The sequence below is a fragment of the Pongo abelii genome, chromosome 6, assembly GCF_028885655.2.
Source record: "Pongo abelii isolate AG06213 chromosome 6, NHGRI_mPonAbe1-v2.0_pri, whole genome shotgun sequence".
Taxonomy (NCBI): Eukaryota; Metazoa; Chordata; class Mammalia; order Primates; family Hominidae; genus Pongo; species Pongo abelii.
Genome location: NC_071991.2, coordinates 77,838,506 through 77,859,398, shown reverse-complemented (window position 1 = coordinate 77,859,398; position 20,893 = coordinate 77,838,506). Strand labels below are relative to the sequence as shown.

At 38.5% G+C, this 20,893-nt stretch overlaps 1 protein-coding gene across 7 annotated transcripts in view; it reads left to right on the top strand.

The window, feature by feature from the left end:
* The first annotated feature begins 2,786 nt into the window (after positions 1-2,786).
* MIOS (meiosis regulator for oocyte development) overlaps positions 2,787-20,893 on the top strand; it is a 40,926-nt gene continuing 22,819 nt past the window's right edge. For 2 of the 7 annotated variants that reach the window (XM_054559109.2, XM_054559111.2), the window contains exons 1-5: positions 3,069-3,520; positions 4,074-4,171; positions 7,826-9,159; positions 9,486-9,584; positions 18,539-18,793. In XM_054559109.2, the coding sequence (XP_054415084.1) occupies positions 7,866-9,159; positions 9,486-9,584; positions 18,539-18,793 (1,648 nt within the window). In that variant the 5' untranslated portion in view covers positions 3,069-3,520; positions 4,074-4,171; positions 7,826-7,865. 7 annotated transcript variants of the gene reach the window in all.

The window sequence follows — 20,893 nt, the reverse complement described above, 5'->3', positions numbered from 1 at the left end:
CCAGAAGTCTGTGCTTGATCCAAGGGAGGAGGTGCCCCAGCTCCCTGAGATTAGTTTGGGACTTAGGCTAGTGAGAACAGCTTTGCCTTCCTTAATATATGGCTTCCATTTCCAGTCTGTATTTCTTCTTGCCATTTGCCAGACAGCAAGAAGAGGAAAGAGAAAGTGTACAGCAAGCAGCTTTCCTTTTAAGGGACATGATCCAGTTCTACTCACATCTTACAGGATATAACTTTTTCATATAGCCTTACCTTGCTGAAAGGGAGGCCAAGGAATGTCATGTCTAAGTAGGTCACCAAGTGCCCTGCTCAAATTTGAATGCAGAGTTATTTCCTCTTACTAAAAAGAAAAAAAATACGGAGTGAAAACTGGAGATAAGGAGAAGACACAGTCTAGAAGAAGATAACTATAGGAAAGTAAAGAGACGGCGATGTATGTGAAGTTGTGGTGTCATAAAGACAAGAACAAAGGAGCTAATTTATAGCTAGTCAGTGACAAGTGAGCAGAGTCTTGAGTGAAGGGAGAGTATGAGTCATGTAGATTTCTGCATTCCAGACAGAGGGAATAGCTTGTGAAGAAGCCCTGAGGCAAGAGCATGCTTGTCATGTTTAAGGAACAGTGAAGTCACAGGGATAAAAGACAAACCAGAAGAAAGTGATGATATGGAACCAAGTGAATGAGACATGTCAAGAGAGGAAGTAGTCAAGAACAACAGAAGTTGCAAGGGTGAAGCTTTGGCCATTGAAACTGGCAGCATGGAGCTCACAGGTGACCTTGACAAGTGGCAGTTTTGTGGCATGGTGGGCATGAAGGACTGAATGGAGTGAATTCAAGGGAGAGAGGGGGAAGTGGAATTATAGAGAGCAAATATGATCCTCTCCTTTGAAGTGAAAATGGGAATGACTTGAGTATGTGTTGAAGGTAAAGAACCAGTAGAAATGGAGAGGTGAAGATACATGGAAGTGGAGTAATTGATGGTGCAAGGTCTCAGAAGAGGAGATATACATGGGGTTCCTCCTTTTACTCTTTGTCACCTAAAAGAAGATAAGAATGGTAGTGAATCAAGATGTTGGAGGAGGGAAGGAGGAAGTAGTGGGAGGCTGTGCAAATTCTAGCTAATAGTTTTAATTTTCTTTTCTGAAATAGGAGGCAGTGTCATCTCCTGAGTGCAGGCAGAAAAGTTGTCCTCAACTATGTATAGTAGGAGTGGATAAGGAAGAGATTTGTATTGATCTGAGGTTTTGTGTGGGGGTTTGAGGCCAGGGTCAAAACCACTGGGAAGATTGGCAAGATAGTGTCTGAAGTGATGAATACTGTCGTGTCTCCTCTCAGTAATACAGCACTTTCTTCAGCCTCCACTCTTCTAATGGCAGGATTGGAAAGGCAATGCTTTCCCCAAACTCATAATCTTATCAAAAACCTTCTGCCACGAAGATCATCAAGACTAAGCTCATTATGCTGTTTACAGCCATCACCACCACAAGCCCAAGACCACCCACTTTTAAGCACGAACAGACAAGCAAAGACTGTCAGACATCTGAAGACTGCCTCGAGGTCAGACTCGTGACACCTGAGGCAGCACCATTCACTCAGTTTTGGGAACAAAAAACTTGGAATCCCCTTTCATCATCATTCACTTGGTCAATCACCAAGCTCTGTTCATCCCACCTTCTAAATATTCCCCAGGGCACCCACTTCTCTCCATGCCTACTCTCCGTGCCACTGGTAACCTGCGTTTCTATCATCCCTCATTCTGATACTCTATCCCTCCAGCTCTCTGCGCAAAAACTGATCATATTGGCCGGGCACAGTGGCTCATGCCTGTAATCCCAGCACTTTGGGAGGCCGAGGTGGGCGGATCACGAGGTCAAGAAATGAGACCACCCTGGCCAACATGGTGAAACCCCATCTCTCCTAAAAATACAAAAAAATTACCTGGGTGTGGTGGTGCTCGCCTGTAGTCCCAGCTACTCGAGGTGCTGAGACAAGAGAATCGCTTGAACCCGGGAGGTGGAGGTTGCAGTGAGCAGAGATCGCGCCACTGCACTCCAGCCTGGCGATATAGCGAGACTCCGTCTCAAAAAAACAAAACAAAACAAAAAACTGATCATACCACTTGCCTGATTAAAAACTCGATGACTCTACCATTGCCTTTAGGAAAATGCCATCCAAACTCACTAAACTGGTTTCCAACCCCTTTCTGACAGCACCTTAATCTCTCCCCACTTCCTCTGCTCATTCATCCATACCTACTGCCTCCTCACTGCTATGTCCTCTCTCCTGACCCAGCACTTGCTTTTTCTCAGTCCTAGAAGGCTCTTCTCTTCCAGTGCCCACTGCCCTTTTCCCTTTCCTGCTTAATCCCATACTCATCCTTCTTGTCTCAACCTAGTAGTCCTTAAGGAAGTTTTGCTGACCCCGGACACTGAGCAGGCGTCCCTCCTGTGTAGCACTGTGTTAGCCCTACCAAGTCAAGGGTCTCCTTGCCTGTTTCCTGCCGGAACCACGTCTTTTTACTTCACTCCTGTCTCCTCAACATTCCAGCACAGTGCCGGGTACATAACAGGTGCTCAAGACAAGTTTGTGGAATGACTAATGAGTGAATAAATCATTAACCAAATACCTTGGATCTCCTACTACAACATTTGCAAAAAAAAAAAAGTTTAATAGAAATTAAAATGGACCCCGTGAGCTAGAGTGTGTCACCCTGCTTAAAAACGACAGAGTGGTTCTGAGAAGCAGTCCCAGCCTAGGAACCCGGGGATCCGGCCTGTGGACCCACGGGCAGGGCCTGCGGGGTGCACCGGCGCTTTCGGGCGGAAGGCGGGGCCTCCCGGCCAGTGACCCCGCCCCGAGGCGCCTCCCGGGCGGGGAAGGGCGGGGCTTGCGCTGGGAAACTCCCCTTCCAAGGCCGAGGCGCCGTTGCGCGTTCTCCGGCCGCGGTGGTGGGGTCGTGGGCCCCAGCCCAGTGGTCCAGGTCACGGACCGCACCGCCGCGGCCGCCATCTTGCCCGCGTCCGGGCTCCTGCGGCGGGAGGGGCGGTGTCCCGGCCGGAAGCGGCTGTGCGGCGGCCGCGCTGCCACCTCAGGTCAGTGAGCGCGACCCGGCCCGCGTCTCGGCTCTCGGGAGCGCCGCGGCCGCAGCGAGGGGCCCGAGATAGCCTAGTTGAAAGGCCTTGGCGTCTCGGCGGGGAGCGCGTTCCGCGCTGTAGGGTAATCGCGCCGGGCGGCCGGCCGGCTGGCCGGGCCTCAGCGGGAGCCACCGGGGACTGCGGGCGGCCGTGGGGGCTGCGGGCGGCCGTGGGACCTGCGGAGACCTCCTCGGGGCGCAGGGAACACGCTGCAGCCTTCGCCGCGGCAGGCTTGTGGGGAGCGGCGTCCCAGCCTTTCCCGGGAGGCTCAGCCAGGTGCCTGGAGCGGGAGAGTCGGACTCAGATTCCTGCTTTACCTAGAATAGCAACGTGCCCTGTTCCCGTTGTACCCTCTTAAATACTATACTTCTTAAACGGCCTATCTCCCGGTGAGCTCTGTTCTCTTCTCTTACGAGTAATGAAAATTCCTTAAGAGGATGAATGAAACCTCACACATGTTGTGGACTTTGCTGAATTGGTTAGCAAATGACTGCTTTTGCAGGCCTTTTGTATATTTTAAGGGAAATTTGGATATGTGCAGTGCATCTCCTCGAAGATGCTGATGGTGGAAATTTCTTGAAACCGCTCTCGTAATTTGCCACGGTAAGAAAAGTAAAAGACAACATCAAAAAGCATGTGATTGGATACTTTGTACACTTAGTAGTATTGTAATGTGTTGGACTTCACTGTCCAGTAGCCACATGGGATTGAGATGTGCTGTAAGTGTAAAATACACATCGGATTTCTCAGAGTTGGTGCCAAAAAAATGTAAAAATCCTCATTAATAATTTTTGCATTGATTACATATTGAAAGGGTAATGCTGTTGATAAGTTGGCTAAATACAATGTGTTTTTAAATTTAATTCCACCTATTTTTACTTTTAAATGTGGCTACTAGAAATTTTTAAATCATATGGCTCACACTGTATTTCTTTTGGACAGTGCTGTTACAAATATTCTGGTGAATGAACACAGAATCAGCATGGCTTTCCTTTGCTGAGAAATCACTGATGGGAAGTGAGACTTGTTAAACTTGAAAGGTGAGGCTATAAATACAAGCTGTAATTATTGCAAACCGCACCCCTTCTACACCTAATTTTTTAATGTCTCCAACATTTGGAAAAAGCATTAACTTTCAGGGCTGATTAAAGGAATGGTAGTAATACTAACATCTGTGTGATGTGAAGAGCTCATTTCAGTTGATTGTCACAGCTTTGTGAGATGGAAATGGGATAGATTTTATCTCGGTTTTATGGTTTTGGAGTATTACAAGATTTGTTAGGATCTGAGCTAGGGAGTGGCTGTAGGATTTCTGACTCTAGAATGTTTTCTTTACACCAGATTCTTGGTGATGTATGTTCATGAGCAAGGAACTGTTTATCCTGTATATTAGATGGTGAAAAAAATACACTTCTTAAAAGGGTGGACATAGATGCACCTCTCTATACAGGGCTACTCTTATGATATGCAACCTGTTTAGTAGCACAGAGCCCAGCATTTAGAATGGCTAGCACTTAGTTTAATGGCCAGTCTGCTATCACTGTCTTGACATTGTAAATAATTTTTAAATAAGGGGCCCTGCATTTTTATTTTGCACCACGCCCTGCATATTGTGTAGCTGATCCTTTTCTTTGCAGTAATCTAGGATGGAAGTTGAGAGACCTTGGATAAGCACCCAAACATCTGGTCTTCACTTTACTCCTATGTGAAATTAGAAGAATTAGCTAGTCTTTTTCTCTCAAGTTTTGATTCTGTATGAATTACTGTCATCAGATTTTGTGGATGGCAATATAAGTATTTTAGGTGCATAACATTAGAAGAAATGCTGATATTCTCCGTTGAGAGTCATGTAAATCAAAGTTTTAAATTTTACGCTAAAACTCGTATTTTGTGCTTTGTAAGATGGATTTTTCTATGTGGCATCAAGATTGCTTACCATAGACCATTGGTATAAAGAGTAGGGTTGTGGAATGAAAGCCTATATAAAAAGTGTGTTTATTTAAACATTGATTTTTCAATGAGATGGGAAAATGGCCCAGATCTCATGATGTCTCCATTTAAGAGATTTCCTTTGTTTGTGGGGGTATGAGTATGAACCCTTATTTGGCAGTATCTGTTCCTCTTCTTTGCTGTCGTAGCTGCTTCCTGTTACGTGAGGTGCCCCTCTTCCTCCTCATTCTTAAATTTTTAAACTCTTTTTAAGGTTGGACTTAATTTTATCACTAGCATTTAGGGTTTTGTAGGTTATACTAAGAGCAGCTGGAGACCATTAGAGGGTTTTAAGCAAGGAAGGATAGCCTGGTCAAGGTTGTGTTGTAGACAGATTTTTACTCTGATATTCTATAAGGCAAAATTTCTGAAAGACCGGGGGAAAGATGAATAAAAGAAAAGCCTCCAGCACCACACACCAGATATGTTGTATATCTTAATTTACTGAAATCAGTTTTCAGAGGCTTGAGACTATCCTCTGTGTGGTAGCACTTGGAAGCCTGAGTGAGGAGACAAGATTATGATAAATAATTGGGTTGATCTAGGACTGGGGAAAGGCAAACCCAAAGTGGCAAGGAAATGAAGACATTGAGGGTGCTAGTAAGAATATTGAAATGATTGATCTTGGGCTTGAGAAATGCTAAAGAAGGAAATAAAACCAGTATAAGAATTCCTAAATCAGTGGTCCCCAACCTTTTTGGCACCAGGGACTGGTTTCATGGAAGACAATTTTCTCACAGACGAGGGATGGGGGTGTGGTTTCAGGATGATTCAAGCGCATTACATTTATTGTGCACTTTATTTCTATTTACATTGTACTATACAATGAAATAATTATGCAACTCACCGTAATGCAGAATCAGTGTGAGCCCTGAGCTTGTTTTCCCGCGATTAGGTGGTTCCATGTGGGGGTGATAGGAGACAGTGACAGATCATCAGGCATTAGATTCTCAGAAGGAATGCACAACCTAGATCCCTCTCTTGCGCAGTTCACAATAGGTTTTGCACTCCTGTGAGAAACTAATGCTGCTATTGATCTGACAGGAGGCAGAGCTCAGGCAGCAGTGTGTGAGATGAGTGGCTGTAAATAACAGATGACGCTTAGCTCCCTTGCCTGCTGCTCACCTCCTGCTGCATGGCCTGGTTCCCAACAGGCCAGGGACCAGAACTTGTCTGTGGCCCTGGGAGTTGGGGACCCCTGGTCTAAATTATATGAGTCTATGAAGTTTTAGACTGGTAATTCCTAACTGAAACTTTTGCAAGATCAAAAAGAAAAGCGATTATGTTTGAGTTGAACTATTTAGTGTATCTTTATTAGGAGTCTATGCTAGGCTCTATATATGGCACTAAGGATAGAGAGGTAAGTGAACCATAGCTTTACCTTATGAGAACTGACAACAGAGTTGTACAGATGCCAATTGCAATGAAGATTTTAAGTATGTTCGTTCATTTTGAATCTATTACCTTTTGCCAGCTTCAGTTAGAAACAGGCATTTGAATTTTTGTAGGCAACCTTAATTATTGAAACACCATTTTTAACTATAGCTATATTTAGCTTGTGTGCTTCTACTGCTAGAATATTTATTTTTTTCAAAAATTCTACTTTAACACTTATTCAAAGTTTGTAGAAGCGAAAACTGAAAGAGCCTTTAATGATCACTTAATCCACTTTCTCAGAGTGTGGTATGTGCGTACCACTGGTCATAAACAGGATGCTTTGCAGATAAAACACAATCAAGCCTTTTTAATAGTTATATATTTCAGTGTAGGTTAAAAATATATTTAGCATAGCATACCATGATTCATGGACCTTATGAAGAGATTAAAGTCAATTTTCAGATTTTAAAAATGAGTCAGTTTAAAGAAAAATATTAATGGCACAGGTGTTACATGACTGAAGTTTGGGAAATACTAATCTAAACCAGCTCCTGCATTGTGTAGATGAGAAAACAAAGGGGTTCCCCACACACAATGACTTTTCTGAGGTATATAACTAATATACGGCAGAGCTAGGACTAGAACTCAGGTTTGTTCAGTACATTCCAGTGTTTATTCTGCCATTCAAGGCTGATGCTTATTACTAAAGTTGAAGAAACCGCTATCTTAATATGACATTGTACTTTAAATCTTCATTGTTCATTACGATGACCACATATGGTTATTTATATTAAAATTTGTTAAAACTAAGGTTTAAAATTTGAATTAGTCACATTTCTAGTGCTCAGTAGCTACATGTGGCTAGTAGCTACCATATTGGACAGCATGAACGTGGAACATTTCTGTCACTGCAGAAAGTTTTATTGGGCAGTGCTGCTTTAAACTATTGCTTAGGAATATGATTCATAAGTTTTCCCCCCTTCAAAGGGATAATATTTATTAATTTGCTTACCACACTGAAGTCATTATAACTCTGAAGTTAAGCTGAAGGTACTAGTAACAGTGCAATTAAGATAATTGATCAAGGGAAATATAGCCAGGATGGGATTCTCAGATTCCTACCAGCTCATTTTATTGGAAGTGGTTGTTCTTTCTCCTTTTTTTTTCAATAAATATTTTCTTGAATTCATAGCAGATAGAAGAAATACAAATATATTGAAAAAGAGGGTTCTTGAATAGAGAATTTTCTGACTTTCTGAATAGTTTATTCAACATAAGAACTATATTTTGTTGATATTTTAAAACTTTTTATTTTTAAACATTTTCAGTGAATGGACCTGAGTGGACCCTTTGAGCACATCAGTAAACATGAGCGGTACCAAACCTGATATTTTATGGGCACCACACCAGGTTGATAGATTTGTTGTGTGTGACTCAGAACTAAGTCTTTATCATGTGGAATCTACTGTGAATTCAGAACTCAAAGCTGGATCTTTACGTTTATCTGAAGACTCTGCAGCTACGTTACTGTCAATAAATTCAGATACACCCTATATGAAATGTGTTGCCTGGTATCTCAATTATGATCCTGAATGTCTGCTGGCAGTTGGACAAGCAAATGGTCGAGTTGTACTTACGAGCCTTGGTCAAGATCATAACTCAAAGTTCAAAGATTTGATAGGAAAAGAGTTTGTTCCAAAACATGCACGACAATGTAATACCCTTGCCTGGAATCCACTGGATAATAATTGGCTAGCTGCTGGTTTAGATAAGCACAGAGCTGACTTTTCAGTGCTAATATGGGATATCTGCAGCAAATATACTCCTGATATAGTTCCCATGGAAAAAGTGAAACTTTCAGCAGGTGAAACTGAAACAACATTATTAGTAACAAAACCACTTTATGAGTTAGGACAGAATGACGCTTGTCTTTCTCTTTGCTGGCTTCCACGAGACCAGAAACTTCTCCTTGCTGGTATGCATCGTAACCTAGCTATATTTGATCTTCGGAATACAAGCCAAAAGATGTTCGTAAATACAAAAGCTGTTCAGGGTGTGACGGTAGACCCATATTTCCACGATCGTGTTGCTTCCTTCTATGAAGGTCAGGTTGCAATATGGGATCTTAGAAAATTTGAGAAGCCAGTTTTGACATTGACTGAGCAACCAAAACCCTTAACAAAAGTAGCATGGTGTCCCACTAGGACTGGTCTACTTGCCACTTTAACAAGGGATAGTAATATTATTAGATTGTATGATATGCAGCATACACCCACTCCCATTGGGGATGAAACTGAACCCACAATAATTGAAAGAAGTGTGCAACCTTGTGACAATTACATTGCTTCCTTTGCATGGCATCCAACAAGTCAAAATCGAATGATAGTTGTAACTCCCAACCGAACAATGTCTGACTTCACTGTTTTTGAAAGGATATCTCTTGCCTGGAGCCCAATTACATCTTTAATGTGGGCTTGTGGTCGTCATTTATATGAATGTACGGAAGAAGAAAATGATAATTCTTTAGAAAAAGATATAGCAACAAAGATGCGTCTTCGAGCTTTATCGAGGTATGGACTTGATACAGAGCAGGTGTGGAGGAACCACATTTTAGCTGGAAATGAAGATCCACAGCTCAAGTCACTCTGGTATACTCTGCACTATATCCTTTCCATTGTGAATTTTGTGAGGTGAATCAGGTAGAAATGTTCTTGAAGTTTGCTGAAAGGTCAGTCTGTAAATATGCTGAATGTTTTATATACAAATACAAGTTACATAATACTAACATTATAAAGTAAAATTGTTCTAAACTTTTGAACTTGAAATACTGCTTTGTAGATTGTGTAGGAGGAAGAAAAGTGTATCTGCAATAGAGTCGAACCACCTTATTTACACTGATACTTATTATGAATTGGCTCCAAATCAAAATAAATTTAGCTTTGAAATATTTTGTTATGCATCACTAGTATTTCCTATGCATTTAAATACTTATGAAGCAATACACAGAAGATATGGATCAGAAATCTCCAGGCAACAAAGGATCGTTGGTTTATGCAGGAATTAAATCAATTGTAAAGTCATCGTTGGGTAAGAAAATTCTATTTCATTTTCTCCAATATGCTTACAACTTTTGTACTTTTATTTTGCCCCCTATCATTTGGCAGAAATTATCTGGTTATTTCAGGATCATGTACATAATTTTTTTTTTGTTTTCTGATTGGATATTTCAGTGTATTGTTGAGTTAAATGCATACTTGTATTTATATCCAAAACGCTTTTTGCAGGGAGTCTTAATACTCTGAAGTGATGTTGATCTTCTTAAATCTATGCACACGTTTATTCAATGTTATTTTTTTGAAAACCCACTTTGAGAGGTTTTACACTAGACAATTTATAGGTCACTGATTGTTAGTTCAGATTTTATTGCAACATTTTGCTTCTTAAAAACTAAAAAGATCTCTAATTGAAGGAGATCCCTTTTTATTTTGCTCCCCAAATACTTTCATTGAGCCATCTAACAACAAGGAGTATGATATGAAATATGGCCTAACCTGGAGGAATTATACCCAATATAGTCCTTGGTTAATTAGTGAATGAATTAATTAATGTGAGAGTTAGTGTAGGATTGAAAATTGGTATGGTAAACTATTAAAGAATAAAAGTGACAAAAACCAAACTTTTTTTTTCTGACTGCTTTAAATAGTTGTTCCTATTCTTTTACTGGAATTGAATAATGGATTATATTAGAATGGCAGATTGAGTATACCTTATCCAAAGTGGCTTGGGACCAGAAGTGTTTCAGATATTTTCAGATTTTGAAATATTTGCGTTATATACTTAGAGATTGACCATCCCTATTCTGAAATCCAAAATGCTCCGATGAGCATTTCCTTTGAATATCATCTCAGCACTTAGAAAGTTTCAGATTTTGAAGCCTTTTGGATTTCAGTTTTCAGATTTGGGATGCTCAACCTGTATCTCTGTGATGTAGGATTCGTTCTGTAGCTTTTGATAAGTCAAATTTGGGCCCAAGTCAAGCTGTTAGAAAAGTAGTTAACATTATTTAGTCAAAGAGCAGTAATAGAAGTAGTAAATCCAATTTGATTTTTTACGGAGCTTGTATCAATACCATACAAACAAAATACAAAATAATAAAATATTTTAGAGTAGGTTAAGTGTTTTAATTAAACTGTTACATTATAATGTTTTTTTAAGGTCTTTCAAATTACTTAGGTTCACTTTACTGAAAGGTGCAGTAGACTACTTACTGATCAGTTTGATTTTATTGTTTTTGTATTAGCCCTCCACCCAAAAAAGTAACCTTTATTATAAATAGTAAAATGAATAAGTTTAGTTAGAAGCTGCTGTTTTTATTAACATAGGTAAAAGGGCACACATACTGTTTTACCCCCACAAATGAACCTGGTACCATGGTTCATGATTTTAGAGCCATTGCCTATTGCTACAAAGAATTAAACACCAAGTTTATAGAATTTATAGTGTTTTAGCTATATAGCAGATCAGGCCACACTGCACTCAATTATTTAGAGGTTGGTTATTGTGTTTTTTGTATTTTGATATATTTTAAGGAAAAGCCAGGCTCTGAGGAAAAGCAAAAGGGGAAAATGTAATATGTTTACATTTCTGGTGCACTAGAGACAAACTGAGTATCCCACCCCTGTGTCAAAATAGTCTCTACCCAGACTAAAGAAAGACTACTGTTGGAAAGATTTCCTCATTCAACATTCTCTCATTGCTAGGTTTTCAGCTTTTTGATTTGTTTGGTATAGATATTTTTGTTTCTACTACCCAAAGGTGAAAAGTAGAGAAATACTGTCAAATATGCCACTCTTAGATTTCAGTCTTCTGTTTTATTTGGCCATACCTTTTCCTCTAATTTTATCTCTAATAATCAACACATGGTAAGTCAACACATTGAGCCATCTTGTCTACAGTAACCTAATACACAAGTTTATTAGAGCATACAGCTAAATTTTAATTTTGGTAACAAATAGTATATATATATAAGTGCTTGCTATGAATTAGTTGCTTTTCCCATGTTACTCTAATTTTTACAACTACAATATGAAGTAAGCTCATTCATTCAGCAAGTATTTATTAGATGCATGCTATGTGCCAGGAGTTATCCTAGGAACTAGAGACATAACTCTCAAGAAGATACATAAATCTCCTCCCTCATGGAGATTGAGCAGGATCAATGTCATTCCTGCTCTTGAGGAGTTTATATTCTAGTTTAGAATATAGACAAGTAAGCTGGCAGTTATAACATAGGGAAGAACAGACAGTTAATTACAGGAAGGACTCCTAATCTGGTTGCCGGGATTAGAGGTTTCACAGAGGAGGTACAGTTAAAGACAAGGGCCAGACAGGGAGCAGCATGTGCAGTGGACCCAGAGGGTAGAGAGCATAGCACATTATTATGGCTGGAACAGAGCATGAGAGGGGAAGTGAGGAAAGAATGGAGGCTAGAAAGGTAAGCAATGGACTAACTCAAGAAAGACTTAGAAGTCATGTTAAGAATTTAGGGAGATTCATCTTGTAAGACAGGGAAACAGATGGATTTGTGACAGATTTGTGTTTTTAAAAGGATCAAGATTGATAGTAGCGATATCAGATAGAAGCCTGCTGCAAGGAGGTAAGACGCGATGCTATCCTTACCAAGGTTAGTAGCAGAGGAGCTAGAGAAATGTGGATACATTAGAGAATAGGACAAAATTTAATGATTAATTAGATAAAGGGGTGGAGAAGATGGAAAAGTCAAAGATAGCACACATATATTTAGTTTGGGAAACTAGTTAATTTTAAGTATGTTAATTAGGAATAACACAGGAAGAGTATTTGGGTTTATTTTGGAGCAAGTTGAAATCAAGATGCTTAGGTACAGATATCCATTGGGCAATAGGATATGAGTTCAAAGCCCAGGGGAGGAATATAATGTATGTTAGAAATAAATGATATTTGATAGAGTAGATGGAATTGTTTGGAGTAAGAGAGAGATGGCTTAAAGGAGACTAAGGCAGATTGTCGAGAGATGTAGGAGAAAGATCTACATGACAAAAACCGCAATCACTTTTGCACCAACCTAATATACATTCATGTGGACGAGGGAAGAGAGGTCAGTTGTCCAGTGCTCCATGCTTCAGATCCAGCCAAATAAGAACTAAAAAGGACTCACTTAATTTAGGACTAGGAGGTCTTTCACTGGTGGTATGGATAGCAAATTGCAGTTATATTAGAAATTCAGAGTGGGTTGAGGAAATGAAGTCATCAATTATAAATACTTTTTTCAAGGAATTTGACTATATAAAGGAGGACAAAAAGATACTCAGTAGGAGGAGACAAATCTGGAGCCGGGAGCTTTGTGTTGCTTTATTTTTGTTTTCAAGATGGGATTAATTTAAGCATGTTTAAATGCTAATTGGAGGAAGCCCATAGAAAGAGGTTAAAGATGCAGACAGAAGGGAATGAAGCAAAGTTCCTAGAAATGGGAGGGAATGGGATCCAGAGCACAGGTTTCTTTAGCTTTAGATACAAGGGTGCACACCTCCACATTTGCCAGAGGAAAGGGGAAAAGGATGCCGTATGCAGGATGTTTAAGTTTCAATAACCAGAGGCTGGGGGATTTCCCATTTTATGGCTCCTGTTGAGAAGGAGCAGGGAGGTTGTAGGAAGAGGATATGGAAAAGAGGAGAGAGAGCTGTCTTGAGAAACATGGGAGGATTACTGGGTAACATTATTTTGCCAGAAGGTAGAATAAAGGACAGTAGGGCAAGATAATTAAATATATTGGCAAGAGAGTGATTCACTTGACCCTTGGAATCTTATTTGGATAGAGATGAAAATGAAGACAGGATAAGACTGATAAGTAAAAATAATACTGGTGAAGACACTGCAAGGTTGTGAAAAATATAAGGAAGTGAGATTTTTGGAAGGCTACGTGGTTGTGGTTAGAAAGTAGGTCTTTTGGAGGAGGACGGTTTTGAGTGTGGCTGTGAAAGGAGTAGCTAAAGTCTTGGAGGTGTAGACCACTGGAGATAAGGAAGCAGAGGAACTGAGAGGCTAGTTTATTGAATGGGCTAAGTGTTTAAATCAGCCAGGATGAGAAGAATGCATGCTCTGAGGGAATCTCTTCTACAGACCTGGATAGCAAGTTCACAGTGTTATTAGTAGGTATAATTCCTTCCTTTTAAGATGGCAGAAAGTTGCATAAAAAATATTGGCCTGCTTTAATCCATCATGAAAAGAATATTTTTCATACTTAAAGAGTAAACTCTACAGTTCCGGCTACTCAGGAGGTTGAAGTAGGAGGATCGCTTGGGCCCAGGAGTTTGAAACCAGTCTGGGTTACATAGAGACCCTGTCTCTCTTTTTTTTTAAAACAAACAAACAAAAAGGTAAAATCTAATCTAGAGAACTGATAATTTGTCTATGCAAAATGACTTCAAGGGGCAAAATAGCTAGGATTTCTTATAAACTGGATAATTGTATTGCTTAGTTACTACATAGATATTAAAATGAAACAAATTAGTAGCTACAAAGAGCATAGTCTCTGATTGCTGATTTGAAAGAAAAGTTTAAATCCTAATTTTTTTTTTTTGGAGACAGAGTCTCTCTCTCTGTCACCCAGGCTGGAGTGCAGTGACACAATCTTGGCTAACTGCAACTTCCACCTCCTGGGTTCAGGTGATTTTCATGCCTCAGCCTCCTGAGTAGCTGGGATTACAGGCGCATGCCATTACACCTGGCTAATTTTTATATTTTTTGTAGAGACAGGGTTTTGCCACATTGGCCAGGCTGGTCTCAAACTCCTAACCTCAAGTGATCTGCCTGCCTCAGGCTCCCAAAGTGCTGGGATTACAGGCATGAGCCATCGTGCCTGGCCTAAATCCTGATTTTTAGTGTTTAAATAAACTTGTTTTCCTTGCAGCCATCAGTGAAATGTTTTCTATTATTTATATATAGGACAGTCTCAAATTTACGAGATAAAATTTTGTTACTTTAGTGTTACATAACATGCATAAATATATTTTACTTCGTTTTCAGAGATATATTAAAAATTTATATGTATGTTAAACTCATAACTATAAGTTAAAACCCATGCTGACATCATATTGCTTATTTGATAATTCAGATAATCAACTGTAGCATAGTTATCAATAAAAAGATCTCTAAGCAGAAAAAATATGTGATACAATAACCATGTTCTTAATATGCAGGACATATTAATATTTCCACCTCCTAGCAGTGACCTCTTTGAATTCATTTTCAGTCATCTACTGCATAATGACGTTTCTGTTAACAGTCGACTGCATATATAATGGTGGCCCCATAAGATTTAATACTGTATTTTAACTACCTTTTCTGTGTTTAGGTACTCAAATACTTACCATTGTGTTACAGTTGTCTGCAGTATTCAGTACAGTAACTTGCTGTAAAGCAGAGGTGTCCAATCTTGTCTTTCCTGGGCCACATTGGAAGAATTGTCTTGGGCCACACATAAAATACACTAACGATAGCTGATGAGCTAAAAAATAAAAATGTTTTTAAAAAATTCCCCCAAAATCTCATAATGTTTTAAGAAAGTTTACAAATTTGTGTTGGGCCGCATTCGGAGCTGTCCTGGGCTGTGGGTTAGACAAGCTTGCTTTATAGCCTAGGAGCAACAGGCCCATGTAGCCCAGGTGTGTAGTGGGCTATACCATCTAGATTTGTGTAAGTACACTGTGATGTTCATACAACAACGAAATTGCCTCATGACACATTTCTCAGAAGGTATCCCTACTGTTAATCAACTCGTGACTGTATTGTTCTCTATTCTGCTCCATGACATGATTTCTGTAAAATAAAAACTCTTAAGAAATTAGAATATTATTATATTATTAAGCTGTAAGGAATCATTTGAAAAATAAATTGCTGATTTTTGCTCACCTGTTTTAAAATTGTATTATCACTGAATACCACCTTTAAATCCAAAATTTATAGGAGATATATGAAAATACACACCTTATAATACATCTCAGCCTCTACCTGAAATTAAATGACTGCATTCTGCCCTGACAATTTAAATTTGTTATTCAGAATGAATGTTTTAATTTTTTAGTAAGTGTTTTATTAACTTTTATCATTAATCATTAAAAGTTTTCACATCATAGTCCGTAAAAATCCACTTTCATACGCTAAAAGTGATTTTGTCTTTAGGCTGACTCCCCTCATGGTTGCAAATAAAGTAGCATGCTGCTTCTTTTTAGTGGGTAGGAAGTGCTGTTAAAGTAAGAAAACTTTTTGGAAGTTTCCTCTTAACTCCTTGACCTGAATTGGCAATAGTTTCCAATAGTCAGGTTAAAAATAAGTAACTTCAAGTGGAATTATTTAACTATTTTTTGCATTTCCAAAATTTTACAAATAACACATCTTGAAACTTTTTCATAAAGCAATCGGATATAATTTAAAATATGTATTAACATGCATAATATTTTAGACTTGCCACAGCCTAAAATCAGATAATCACACAAGGTTTTTAAAAGTATGAATTAGGTATAAAAGAGAGTTTAGACCTTTGACTATGTACTATTTTACCTTTTTTTTTTTTTTTTAAAGAGACAGAATCTCACTCTGTCACCCAGGCTGGTGCAATCTCGGCTCACTGCAACCTCCGCCTCCCAGGTTCAAGCGATTCTCCTGCCTCAGCCTCCTGAGAAGCTGGGACTACAGGTGCACACCACCACGCCCGGCTAATTTTTGTATTTTTAATAGAGACCGGGTTTCGCCATGTTGGCCAGGCTGTTCTTGAACTCCCGACCTCAGGTGATCCGCCCACTTCGTCCTCCCAAAGTGCTGGGATTACAGGCATGAGCCACCGTGCCCGGCCTAAAATTTTTCTTAAAAATCATTTAGTGTGAATACTTGGAAAGAGTAAAAATAGGCTGGGCACGGTGGCTCATGCCTGTAATCCCAGCACTTTGGGAGGCTGAGGCAGGTGGATCACCTGAGATCGGGACTTCGAGACCAGCCTGGCCACCATGGCGAAACCTGGTCTCTACTAAAAATACAAAAATTAGCCATGTGTGGTGGTGTGCACCTGTTGAGGCAGGAGAATCGCTTGAACCTGGGAGGTGGAGGTTGCAGTGAGCCGAGATCGTGCCATTGCACTCCAGCCTGGGTGACAGAGCAAGACTCCATCTCAAAAAAAGGAAAATTTTATGTATGTAATTTAACTTGCAAATGACAATTAAGTTTTTAATATTTTCTTATTTTTGCTTGTGTTTCTTTATGCCTTTAATTCCTTGACTAGAATGACTATAGCTAAATTAACTTTGGTAGTGTATTTTCGTTCATTTACTATCTTGTCATTTCCGTGGGTCAGGAGTCTGGGCACACCTTAGCTGTGTCCTCTGTTCAGAGTCTCAGAAAGGCTAACCAGAAGGTATCAGCCAAATTGTATTTATTTCTAGAGGTCGGAGTGCTCTTCCAAGTTCATGGAGTTGTTGGCAGAATTCAGTTCCTTGCAACTGTAGGACTGAGGTAACCATTTTCTTGCTGGCTAATGGCCAGAGGCTGCTCTCAGCTCCTTAGAGGCTATTCGCAGTTCCTTGCCACGTGGCCTTCTCACAGACCCTCTCACAGCACAGCAGTTTTTACATCTTCAAGATCATCAGCAGGAGATATGTCTCCTGCTGCTTCTCGCTTACCTCTAGACTGTCTTTCAAAGCACTTACTTAATTAGGTCAGGCCCACACAGGATAATCCTCCCTTGATTCACTCAGTGAACTGAGTGAGGGCCTTAATTACATCTGCAAAATGCTTTCATCTCTGCTGTATTCTGTTATCTCGAGACAAGTTACAGATTCTACCTGTACGCAAGGGGGAGGGGTTTACACAAGAATGTGGTTACTGGGGGGGCAGGGGGGCGGGCGGGCCAGGACAGGAATGCAGCCCTTTTTAACAGTTCTGCCTACAACCAACAGGTTGAATGAGGAATTCTAGAAACTATCTGTTTGCTGTTGATCTAGTTATTTACAAATGTATAATTGCAGTATTAGATGTAAATATATAAATGTATAATTACTGTAAATTACAAATGTAAATTACTACAAAAAATAAAAAGTTGGTAATGTTGGACATTCATGTTGCCTAATTCATAATTTAGTTTATTCTGAAAATCCTTTTTGTTAAAAAACATAATATAATGACAATTTTGGTGGTAAAACTTTCTAGAACATTTAAGAATTTGTTATTATAGTTCTTAAGTGTCATCTTTATTCATTTTGACTTTATTTGGCACTAAGTATCATCCTAAGTGAAATTACCATGTCATTAGGATCAACTGCCTTGATTGCAGTGTAAATAATGCTACATGAAGGCAAGGGTTTGTTCTGAAAAAAGAATGAGAAATGAAGTTTTCTGATTTAGTAAGGGGAAAAATAGCCCTCAAGTTAGTCCCATTATATTTTAAAGTTATTACTTACCTTAAACTTTCAAAGTACTTTGAAGTCTGTAATCTTGTTTTTTAACGTACAGAGAGAGAAGGAAGAAAGCAAGAGCACTTCTACTGGATTTCAGACAGTAGCGATACCTTGTGAATAAAACAGACAAGACACCTGCCCTTTTGGAGCTTATGTGCTACTGGGAGAAGAGATAAGACTGAAAAATAAATTAATAAATGAGAGCACATGTTAAGTGCTAAACGAAATAGAGGAAACAATGGGTGGTGAGTTAGATAATAACAGGTATATCTATTTTAGATTAGGTGGCCAGGCAGCTTTCTCTGAAGCAATAACTCAGTTTAGTCCATCTGAGCATTTGCTCTTATTTCAGTAGTTCTTTGGTAACTCAAGGAGCTACTGTACTTAAAAACATGCAAAATATGTTGTATTTGTGGCATAGTTCATATTTACACTATCGTAAAATTATGGCCGAGAAGTTAAATATTCTAAATGTGTCAACATAGTTCTCTGTAAAACTGACTTATTTTCCAAATATATTTTGAAATAAAACAATATAAAAATGTTTTCTGTTTTTAGGAATGGTGGAAAGCAGCAGACATAATTGGAGTGGGTTGGATAAGCAAAGTGATATTCAAAATTTAAATGAAGAGAGAATCTTAGCTTTACAGCTTTGTGGGTGGATAAAGAAAGGAACGGATGTAGACGTGGGGCCATTTTTGAACTCCCTTGTACAAGAAGGGGAATGGGAGAGAGCTGCTGCTGTGGCATTGTTCAACTTGGATATTCGCCGAGCAATCCAAATCCTGAATGAAGGGGCATCTTCCGAAAAAGGTATTAGGTTATAAACTAAGATATTAGTTATAATGTAAGATGTTAGCAGTTCATAGAATCTTTTAAAGAAAAGAGGCTAATAATTTTCAAATATCCAATCACTTAAAATTTTCATTTAATTTTTGTTGGAGGAGAAAATTAACACAGCAGTATATCTATAACAGTGAATACTTAGCTCATCTCTTATGCCTTGGTTTAGGTCTGTAAAAACAAAGATATGTCTTAAATGTGAGTATAATATTATAAGGAGTGCTCAAGTGTGTCCATGTTCAATGTTTTCTCTTAAAGATAGTTCACATAACATTTTTAAAAATATATTTTCTTAAAGATTAGGACTACTTTAGCCTACAAGTGTTTTTATGATCCATATTTGAGTGTTTTAGTTTATACTTTCCTTGGGATGGTTATTGTTTGACCTTTAAGAAACTCTGAATGACACTTTTATTTAGGCTAATACAAATTCTTATAAAAAGCATACTTTGATCTTCAAAAATGCTTCTTGAGTCTGGTGATTAAAATACAGTTTTCATTTAGTATTTTTTAAAAAGAAAGAAATAAGATAAGGTTTTTTTTACTCTGGCATTTTGCCAGAGGATCCTCAGCAAAACAAATCCTAATACAAAACCTCAGGGTTTTTTTTTCTTATCAGGAATATTTCACTTGGAAATAACTAAAATATATATAGCTATTGGTCTTTAGTGCACCTAAAAAATAATTTTTGAATATTCAGAATACTGAATCCTTACTTGCTGGTCCATTTTGAAACCGCTATAGTTTAGCTGTAACATAGAGAAAAACATGAAATTCACTGTAATTTTTTTTTGTAGTCTAGAAGTTAAAAAAGTTAATGTTTTGCTCAGATTGGCATCTTTTCCTTCACCTTTGCTCTAACAAAAGTCTTCGTCATTTAAGAGTGCAATAGAAAATAGGTGATGATGGAAAAAAAGAATTGCTATTTAAAGCCATTTCTAATTATAATTTTGCTATAACTTGAAAGGGTGATACTTTCCTATCTTGTGTACCTGGGAAATTTGGTGGTCGATTTAAACACCCATACTAACAATAGGGAAAATGTATCTTTCCAGTGATTTTAAGGACTGAAGAGAAGACTTCTCTGAGTCAAACATTCTTTTCCATTTAGAAGTAAATTGTTCTATACAAAATCCAAAGATGCTTCTTTGCTATTTTTATTTTTATTTTAAAAGTCCTTAAATCTAATGTATTAGGCAGAGGAAGCAAGCACAAAGTAACTTGGGAAAATGTTTATAGAAATGAGGAATGTAAAGCTGTTAAGAACATAAAGTGGGAAACACTGCTTTATTTGGAAAAGAAAGAAAAAGATTAGAATCAAGAAATAGATTAAGAAAACTTATATAATAAGTGTAGAAAATACTTAAAAGTGAAAGTTAAAGGAAAATTCAGTTTTTTCTTTTGAAGCTGAACTTAGGTTAGAAGACTAGGCAGCCATACTGCTGAAGGCAAAGTTAGCAGCTTATCAGCATGCCATCTAAACTGCTTAAGAACAAATGTTTAAAAGACTATTGGTAACAAATGCTTTGTTGCAAATGGGTCTAAATGCAGTTCTGTGGTAATTCTTATAGTTCATTTTGTCCTGGAAAAATTGTAAGTGTAATACTGTAATTAAAGTATTGAAATATTACTTTCTGCACTTTGCACTGACACTTACATACATAACTATCTGCATTATGTATTTAGGAATAAGAAAATAAAATGATTTTGAATATTGCAGTCTTGAGATGCAATATTTACTATAAGTGTTTTTGAAATACCTTTGCATTAATAAACTTGTTAAAGTTGGCAGTGATTCCGGTAGGATGACTTCACTTTTCTTCATTTCTTCCCATATAACATACATATATGGGAACATATACAGGAATAACATATATAAGACCCTGCCTGGATTGAGAACTTGAAAATTAAAAGATCTGCTTTCCTGCACAGAGTTTGCACACATGGGCATGAGTTTTATAAGGGTAGAAATGTTTTGCTTATTTTCTTTGCCAAATTTTCCAGTCTGAATCAAAACACAAACCCCCCTTTTTTTTTTTTTTCTAGAGTAAGATGCAAGTTTATTAAGAA